Source organism: Clavelina lepadiformis, chromosome 9 (genome assembly GCF_947623445.1).
Source record: "Clavelina lepadiformis chromosome 9, kaClaLepa1.1, whole genome shotgun sequence".
Lineage (NCBI taxonomy): Eukaryota > Metazoa > Chordata > Ascidiacea > Aplousobranchia > Clavelinidae > Clavelina > Clavelina lepadiformis.
Genome location: NC_135248.1, coordinates 12,457,771 through 12,467,527, shown reverse-complemented (window position 1 = coordinate 12,467,527; position 9,757 = coordinate 12,457,771). Strand labels below are relative to the sequence as shown.

The 9,757-nt window shown below is 35.3% G+C and overlaps 2 protein-coding genes across 2 annotated transcripts; both read left to right on the top strand.

Annotated features, from left to right (window-relative positions):
* Positions 1–695: 695 nt before the first annotated feature.
* Positions 696–5,185, top strand: LOC143470942 (NAD(P)H oxidoreductase RTN4IP1, mitochondrial-like). The gene has a single exon (XM_076969241.1). It carries the CDS (start codon positions 3,487–3,489, stop codon positions 4,870–4,872), a length of 1,386 nt encoding a protein of 461 aa, XP_076825356.1. The 5' UTR covers positions 696–3,486; the 3' UTR covers positions 4,873–5,185.
* Positions 5,185–8,491, top strand: LOC143470944 (DNA polymerase subunit gamma-2-like). Its single transcript, XM_076969242.1, has 8 exons — positions 5,185–5,542; positions 5,839–5,973; positions 6,074–6,167; positions 6,334–6,495; positions 6,935–7,041; positions 7,308–7,410; positions 7,588–7,767; positions 7,947–8,491. The coding sequence occupies exons 1-8, from the start codon at positions 5,187–5,189 to the stop codon at positions 8,004–8,006; spliced, it is 1,197 nt and encodes a 398-aa protein (XP_076825357.1). The 5' UTR covers positions 5,185–5,186; the 3' UTR covers positions 8,007–8,491.
* The last annotated feature ends 1,266 nt before the right edge of the window (positions 8,492–9,757 follow it).

Sequence of the window (9,757 nt, the reverse complement as noted above, 5' to 3'; positions counted from 1 at the left end):
GGGACTTCACCTACATGGAACTGTTGATCTTTGATACAGTCATGGTAGGCTATAGGCTAACCCAGTGGTTCTCAAAGTTTTTTCCTGATTCCTCCCTTACCAACCCAAACACCGTCAATTCCTCCCCCCAAAAAAATCACAAAAAATAATTGCCAAAATTTTACACTACCTGAATATTATCCCTGGATGATGTCTTTTGAGGATTTATCTCAAGAATAAAATTAAAAATTGCAAAAGAACGCTCTTACAAAATAACCAAACAAATTTACAAACAAATCGTTGTTCATTGTTAGTGAGAACCGTGAGCCTCATGTTTAGAAGTTAATAAAGAAAATCGAGGAGAAAAGCGCGTGAGTTAAAAAATTAAGGTTTTTTTCATCTTCAGTTTTTCCTCCCCAATTCCTCCCTGGAGCAAATTTCCTCCCTGGAATTAAAAATTCCTCCTTTAGTGAGCCAAGTGGCCCGGTTTGAGAAGCACTGGGCTAACCGGTACTGAAACATAGTATTGTCCAGTTTATCTCGCGATTATGCGTTTGATTATACTCGCACTTGGCCTTGCCAGGTGGCCTAAGAATCGAACAAAAAATTATTTTCTGTCCTAGCTTCACTTGCCTTGTCCGACGGTTAGAAAATCTTTAAAATACTAAGATTTTTTCCTATTTTCGTCGAATTTCGTTTGGTCTCTTTTTGCTAGCCTATAACAATATAATAATAGAAATTGACCTAATACTTTCCGAATTCCAAAATGTGTATGCTTCTCGGTAAGTTTAACTTAAAATATGATATTAGGTTATAGGCCTATATGGTTTTCTCGCAGAACGTTTAGGGACACTTTACACATTGCAGGCTACTGAGAAGTGCGTTGGTAATAAACAGAGAGAAAACAAATCCGGTTAGAAACATTACACGGGTACAGCCTGAAAATAAATGGTTCACTGTTTTCTGGGACAGTTGGAATTGGCCAGCGTTAGGCTAGTTGAAACAATTAGCCTAGTCTTTGTGATGCTTAAAACGGGACTTTTTGCTCTCATTTAACGGACTCAACGTCAACAAAGCTACTGCATCAACCGCATGTACGATTGCGTAAATAATTTAGTGACTTTCTGACGTTGTAGTTTACCGTCCCATGATGGAAAGTTTGGCATCCGCACGAGTGGCATCATCAACGTGGGCTGCTTTCTGTTTTATCTTGACGCCGATTTATAATAAATAAAGAAATACTGGTTACTTACAAACAGATTTATAATTGGCAAACAAAGAATTGAGGCTTGAGTGCACACCATCACATCAAAATTTACGTCTTTGCACGCAGGAGTTCTTGTCGAAAACTGCCATACTTTCCAGTCAGAGTACAGTTGCACGAAGCGTTTGTAAACCTGCATAAGGTGCAGTCTAACAATAGACCTAGCATGCTGTATCATTTTTCTTGGTTGTGTATATTTTGACCTAGACCTCGATACCCAGAGTTGGGTTGGAGTGCATGCGCTGCCCACTCGCCCAGACTTTATTTCTTGCTGCACACTCAACAAAAAATTTAAATGCAATTTTGATGCACTTGACGTTATGTATATATATATATAAATATATGCTTTAATTTTGAGACCACATAAATGAGAGTGACTATTCGATCAAAGGTATGAGTAGGTCATTGTTGTTCAAGATAGGTGGTTAGCTTAGGACAGGCATGTGCAACCTTTTTCACTGGAGGGCCAAATACAAAATTTTGAATGACAGCGCGGGCCACATGATTTTTTCAGAAAAAATTAGTATCATAAAACGACTTTCCTATGCAGTTTATGTAGTTAAGAAATAGATTTAATGCAGTCCACGACACACTTGTGCGACAGTTTATTGAAAAACTGTGAATAATTGTCGATGGAAGATGAGGAAACTAAATTCAGTCAAGCGTATTTAATCACAGATTAATGTGATTTTTGCTGTTGCACATCTTTGCAAACTTTTGGAATATTTGCTTTCACAGAGCTACAAGCAACTCTAAGTTGACTTTTCAAATGTTGGTCCGATAGTTGGCCTCTTTGCTTTCCTTTGCAATATTTCATCTTAGAGAAAACTTGCTAGCAGCAATATGTGCTTCCAAAAAGCGAAATGGTTTTCAAGGCATGTTCGACAAGATTCTGATGCTTCCCCCTAACATAGTTTTTATAAAAGTTCACCAAATCGTTTTCATCAAAAGCTCTTTTCATGTTATTGTCTGACTGCAAATCAATCAGTTCAAGTTGAAGTTGATCAGGGCTTTGATCTACAGCTGTGTTAAATGGGTTTGAAAATATATTAAAATCACTTTCAAGTCGAAAATCCAAGAAGCGAGCATCAAAGGCAGCAGACAATTTTTCTATCATAGAGCCATATTTTTGGTAATTGATATATTGTCCTTCATCATGTTGCATTTTCAAACATGGAAAGTGTGTAAGCACAGAGTTGCTAAATTGACCTTTAAAAAGAACCAGTTTCCTCTGGAATGATGTAATGTGCTCAAACATTTTATTTGCCAGTTGATTCCTTCCTTGTAGTTGTCCATTTAATTGTGCTAGATGTTGCGTTACATCGGAAAGGAATGCCTTTTTTAAATTATAACTTTTTATCAACTGTAAAAGTGTCGAAATTAACACCTGCAACCAAAAATAACATAAGTAAAAGAACTAGCAAATGATGCCAACTACTTAAGCTAAAACAAAATCCAACAGTAGACTATCTATGTAGCACCAACAACTCCATCAAGTCACAACTACGGTACTGTACAATGCCACACAGCTTTTTCAAAGTGCTAATCTCGCATTGCGAAATTATGCAATGCAGCATTCTTGCATCACAAAGCGCAATATTTCTGTACACAGCGTGCAAAAATTTCCATTGCTTTGATGTAAACTGCATCAAATAGTGATGGCTAGTATGAACTTCTAACATTTTGCTGAGCACCACGCGGGCCGCAGTGCGGCCCGCGGGCCACTGGTTGCACATGTCTGGCTTAGGAGAATGAGAAGCAAAATTTCATTTTAGCTATTTAGGGTTTTATTAATGTTGGATTTATATTAGAAGATATAGGTTAGGTTTAAGTTACTATGTTATAGCATTTAAGCTAGGTTAACAAGAAACTGTAAAAAATATCATTTGATTTTTTCCACTGAAATAGTGGCATCTCACAAAAATAGCCATTTAATAGTTTAAATTTATCTACACATAAGATATTATATTCAGGCGAATTCATCAGCTATTTTTAAGGGAACTGTTCTTTTTTTTGAATTACTTTGGACTAAACTTGAAATAAAGCTGTTATCATAACAACGATAAACTTAGTATATGAAATACAGACCAGCACAAAAGCTATACTGTGTTGTGAACATGCCTACACTGCATTTTTTCTCCATAATAAGACCAGAATAAATTAAAATATTTATTAAACAATTGTAAACATTCAGTACCATGTCATTCAGTCTTTAGACTATAAGCCATTTGATAAAGTTAAAAATGCACCTGCATGCCCAATGCCACAAAGTTTTAAAGTTGTCAAGATTTTGCTGCGTTGTGCAAACACAAAGGTTCTTTTTTCGTAAAGTTATAAATGCATTGAATGAACACATCAACGAGAAGACACAAGAACATCGAGAATCTTTTCAGAATTGGTCAGAGTTTCAAAATCGAGGTTTCAAGAGACCCGAATACATGCGCTCATGGGTCATTGAAGAATATGGATCTCCACAGGATGTTTTGAAGATGGAAAACCTGAACACACCAAATACTAAAATAACATCGAACATTGACGCTAGAAGATCTTACTTGTATCAGGCCGTCAATCATCCAAATGACGTTCTCGTGAAGGTCCATTGTGCAAGCATCAATCCAATTGATGTTCGCATATGTGAAGGTTATGGGCGGCGTTTGTTTAACTTCCAGCGTGATGTTTTGTTCAACACGATTGGAGGCTTGCTCAGGCCATTTAAAAGTGTTCAGGAACGTTTTGTTGAAAGGGAATTTCCCCTTGTGCTAGGCAGAGATTTTTCAGGTACTGTAGTGGATGTGGGAACCAGGGTTGCGGATTTACAGCCCGGTGACGAAGTTTATGGTGCACCAAGTTTATTTAAGTTTGGAACGCTGGCTGATTACGTTTGCGTTGACCTAAATGAAGTTGCTCAAAAGCCAGCCACATGTAGCCACATTGAAGCGGCCTCCATTCCTTATGTTGGACTTACAGTTGTATCTGCTCTACGCAATATAGTAGTTAAAGGCAAAAGCCCAAAAAACGCTTTGGTATTAGGTGGCTCAGGCGGCATAGGAACATTTGCTATACAGTACTTGCAATCTTATGGTTACTCTGTGACAACTACATGCTCAACGGAAGGAATAGCGATCTGTAATCGTCTTGGGGCTGATTGTATAGACTACAAAACGCAAGACGTTGACAAAGCCGTGCTGGAAGGTGATAAATTCAGCGTCGTTTTTGACCCAATTGGTGCTGCATCACCAGAGTGGGCTGGTCAATGTCTTGTTAATTGTGGAAGTTACGTTTCATTACGAAGTCCCATAGTTGAATTATCGGATAAGTACGGGCCCCTTTTTGGCTTTTCAGCGTCCATGTCAACACTTGTGAAGAAGAAATTGCAAAATACAAGTATTAACGTTGATTGGGCGTTTTTCAAGCCGGATCGACCAGCTTTGCTGGAGGTTGCGAGAATTATCGATGGAGGCTTAATAAAGCCAGTTGTACACCCGAGTAATATCTATCAGTTTGAAGACACTCCGAAAGCATTTAAAAAAGTGGAAGAGGGACATACTAAAGGAAAAGTTGTTGTAAATGTTTCTGGTTTACCTGAAGCTGTACAAAAGCCCAATGTTGAAAAAATTTTTCATTTGTAGTTTATATAACATATTTTCGTGTTGTTGTGAGTCTAATATTGCCATTAATAATATTTTTATGGCTTTCCCCATTTAAGTCATTCAGTAATTTAGTGATTTTAAAATTTAAATGCTTGATTTGACTTGTACCTATTTCTAACAGAAGTACATACGTATGTGTTTTCACTTTACTATGTTGTTGTTAACCATAATGCTCACTTTTAAGCAAGCATGCTCAATTGTTTATTAACTGTTTACCTGCTAAGGGCATTGTGGACAAGGCAAGGCCATCAATACCATGAGGAATTATAACGATGACATTTGTCAATATTTAGATGAATTCATTGAACTTTCTGAAGTGTTTAAACGTTACTTCTATTTACTCCTGTTTTTTTTGGAAATCAAATCGACAAAAAGTTCTACAGATTTTTAAAACTGAAATTTTCACCAGTTCCTCTCGCAATCTCTCAACTTTTTCTCAGCTATTTGACGGCTTTGACAAGAACGTAACTGAAACTTTACAACAGAGGAAGTTTTTAAAGCCAGTTGAAGATGCCCAAGGAAAATTTGGTTACGATCGCGGCATTTTAAGCAAAGAAATAATTAGTAATTGGAGATCGGAATGGTGGAGATATGTCATATTAGGAAACAAATTTGTCATAAATGTTGCGTTGGAGGAATTTATTGAAGCGTAAGTCTTTAGCTATGTGAAATGTTAGTATTATCCTTCAAGTACCAAATGGGTATAATTTTAGCGCTAAAGTTTGAAGTTGTGAATGGTGATGCGTGCCGAGCAAACCAATGTTTGCTACTGCAAATGACAACAGCTAAGGGTTTGCTCGTGGGTGTCACTGTAGATGTATCTTACAATACAAATTCTAACAAGTACTGGCACCTCCGTAAATCAGAAAGTTTTTGGGTGGTTGTTATAAGTTCCAAACTTATAAATGAAACAATTTATCGCAGCAATTAATGTTGACATTTTAGAGTAAAAGAAGATGAAGACATTTGGGAGAAACTCATTATAAAACATCTAATGAAATCAATTCAAAAACAAACACCCAAGCTTCCATTGTGTGTCGCTGCCAACGTGGTATCTCATCCAAAGGAAAAATACCAAAAGTAACTGCAATAGCTTTGCCTAGATATTGTGGTAACTGATATTACAATTAGAGCTGAACAATTGCGTTTTGTGCAACTGGTAACAATATTACTTTGCCAGTGACCTGCTGTTGTTGGCGATTCTTGTTGAAAAACGACATGAAAAATTAGATTTTGATAGTTGGAATTCGAATAGTATCAGATGGATGAAAAAGGTAGCATTTACCATAGTGAACTCATTGACATCGAATTTGTACAATGTACAGTACGTATTGTAATTATTACAATCTATGATGTAAAGAAGTTTTTGTGTTATTAACATAAATTGAGAATGATGTAGGCCTGTTGTTTTTCTTGTAAGACAAATGTGATGTTTTTCAGTATATGCAAAAACCTGCAAAGATTGTAACAAAAAGTGTTGAGAATTCTGACACCAATAGCCATAAGAAGAATGACATTGTTTATAATTACAACAATTCCTTGCTGTTGCTTCAGGAATCTACTCTTTTGAGCTCAGACTTTCTTCGCACTATGCAGAATTGGGTAAGGAACATTTTTATCATGTTGTTTTGTCAAGTTCATTATAGTTGCTGATTGTTAACCTACTATCTCTGCTGCATTGTGTTATTACTAACTTAGTACGTTTTAAGCTCATGAGTTTTTGCCACTTTGTCCTGTGCTTTGATTTCTGCTTTCATTTAAGTTTTCGTCTTCTTTTTCTGTTATAATCAGTTAGCACTGCACTTTTGACTCGGACTCACAGTCGATAACGAAAAACAAAATATATGCATACAAAATATTTTTGTATGTTTAGCTGTTATCGGTGTTGCATCAAATTAAAACAATTAACATTGGTAATTAACACAATTAGCAGTATTGTTGCACACTTTAGATTTTATTGTTAATATAAGGAAGTTTTATTTTCCTAATTTTTTTTTTAGTTTTTTTAATAATTTATTATTCTTTTTGTATCTGTTTTCAGAATGAAGTTGAAACAACATTAAAGACGCAGCCATCAATGATTGTCATCAAACATAATTTACAGAATCTTTTAGCAGCAACGCTGGCTGACGGCTACCATACAATCAGGTCAGGTTTTAAGGGATTGCATTTTCATGTTGTTACTATATAGTATACAGTTGATGTATTCCATCACAATATGCAGTATAAGTACATATTATGTATGCAATAGATTCATGACTATGACTAAATCAATGTTATCACTGGTATGTACTGTATATATAAGTATATTATAATATAAATAGTGTAAGTATTTATACTTATATATACATTGAAAGTCTTTGATTCATAAATTCAGTCAAGACATTGACTTCTTCATTTCCATTTCTTTTCAGTTTTCCTAATTACTTCAACAGACAGCTGCGAATCCATCCATACTTGGCACCGGTAAAGGCGGCTGTGTACATTAAAGGTGAATCTAACGACCAATTAAAAGAGGTTTGTTCGGCTTTAAATGAATTGGTGTTTGGGAAAAATGTAATTGTTAAAAAGTTGATGCTTCACACAATTTGGCCAATTTGTAATTTTTTACATTTGTGTAACATGGCAGATTTTTCATGTTTACCAGCAATTTGGAATTCTTTTGAATTTTTGTAAACTTTTTCTAATTATCAGCTTTCCAAAGAACTTTGCTCACTGATTCGTTCAATGAATGCGACGTGTTGGAACGCAAACGAGTTGAATCTCAACTACAGTGATGCAGATGAAAGTGCTGTCGTACATGGGATTGTTATTTCACAAGAAACCCTTGAAACCGGTCTTCTTCATATCAGAAATAGGGATACCAGCCTTAAGGTAATTGCATTAAATTGACATAACGTTCACAATGTGTGATACACTGTGTCGTTCTTCATATTTTTATGAAATATATTAGTGTAGTAACTTCTGTTTTGTTTGTATTTTACTTGCAGTATTGTAAGTTGTATTTTAAATTCTGTTAAAAATTTGACTTGTTTTTCATTTTGTCTATTCAGGTTGAAGCCCACATAACTGAGTTGGAAGAGAAATTATTCAAGTATCTTGAACCAACGTGAAAGGAATGATACACAAGATACACAAGTCTGTCAAAATAAAGGAGAGACTGTTTTCCTGCTTCAGTTATAATATGTCGATGGAACATTGCCAAACTTCATCACCGCCATTGGGCTTTGTCCAGAATTACAACATTTCAGAAAGTTTTGTTCATCGTTTAAGATTCCTTTAATAAGTGCTCGTTTTTACTTTTATCTTGTTTGTTATTCAAAATACCCGAAGCAAATACAAAATAAAAGGATATTTCAGAATGTAATGTAACGGGCATGTGCAATAAAGTGGCTGATTTACCACTTCACATGTAAAAAGTTTTGGTTTTATAATTTGGTCTTGAATATGGGTATTTTCTGATTAAATCTTTTTTTTGTATTTTTTACGTTTTGAAATGAAATTTCTGTTAAAAGTTTTGGCAACACAAAGTTTTGCTTTTCTGCCTGATGTTTATAAGTTTTTCACTCTTCTTTTCTAATAAAATTCGCAAATAACACGTAGTGTATTACGTTGTATTGTGCCAACTCCAATGTGCGGTCGTATTACTTAAAAGAATATTTGTTGATCTTACTCCGTGGGTAAACGTATTCGCTAGACCGCTTTCTTGAGCTAATTGAGCATCAGAGTACGTTAGCGAAGCCAACAGTGTTACGGTCGTTTTATTAGAGATTCACTAAAAACCGAAATACTGCTTTTAAAATTATACTATGGGTATATACTACTATGTACAACACAACATACATTCCAAAGATATGCTTCAATATCACGGCAAAAATATGCTGGTCAAACAACGCATTGTGCGTTGTGGTAACAAGTTTACGTAATCTGGAAGTAATTGAAACGGGACTCGCATTTAAACATTATTATGACATACATAGCATTTATCAAGGACTAAAATATATTATGTCGTTTGATGGCAAGACACAAAAAATAGCAGACAATAAGCACCACACCATAAGCAGACAAGATGACTCAAAAAATAGCAAAACGAAAACTACTGTTTTGGCAAAAGGAAATTCTTCAACTACCAAAATAATTAGAAAGAAATACTGCTGTAAAATGGCTAGCAAACAGTTAGACGTCACTTGATGCACTTGTTGGTCAAATCGAACGCGTGTGCATCACCAATTGTTATATGCTTGTTGTGCTCTTAGTCACTTTATTAACTCTGCATTCAATGTCATTCAACTAAATTTCGTCCAAACAAGACAAAATTTGAAAGAACTAAGTGTGGAGTTTTTAACTGAGATGTTACGGTTTGCCGAAGAAGTTTGTTGTGATTCAGGAATACGCTCCTTGTTTAAATGAGAAATTGCCTTGCGGGATTCTTCGGAGCAACATCGTCGATGAGGTCGATCAGTCAAGAAGTCATCGTCAATTCTCTTGAGTTTGATAGTCGGACAAACCGACTAAAAACATTCCTGAATTTTAATTGTTTTTATATGTACTTGATGGCAATGAGAAGGAGCCAGTTAGTGAAACATCAGCAAAGTAGATTTCATCTCTTTCATTATGTAGTGAAAGTAATAAAAAAAGATAACTTGAAAAATCACACTTGCGGCTTTCCAAATTTTACACAAGAATTTGTAAAACTTCATAATTTTCAGTTTTGTTGGATTGCAATAAAGTATGAATAGATTAACGGTCTTGTTCTTAAAGGTTGATCTAAGTATTTTGGATGTTTGTGTTTGAAGTAGGCTATGTTGGACAGAATGTTGAAGCTTTCTATTGTTTAAATGGATAAATTATTGCTTAAATTCTA

Coding starts and splice junctions, on each gene's coding strand:
- LOC143470942 (XM_076969241.1), top strand. CDS start 3,487: ATGCACCTGCATGCCCAATGCCACAAAGTTTTAAAGTTGTCAAGATTT.
- LOC143470944 (XM_076969242.1), top strand. CDS start 5,187: ATGAATTCATTGAACTTTCTGAAGTGTTTAAACGTTACTTCTATTTAC. Junction 5,974..6,073: donor CCAAAGGAAAAATACCAAAA/GTAACTGCAATA, acceptor TTACTTTGCCAG/TGACCTGCTGTTGTTGGCGA. Junction 6,168..6,333: donor GTATCAGATGGATGAAAAAG/GTAGCATTTACC, acceptor GATGTTTTTCAG/TATATGCAAAAACCTGCAAA.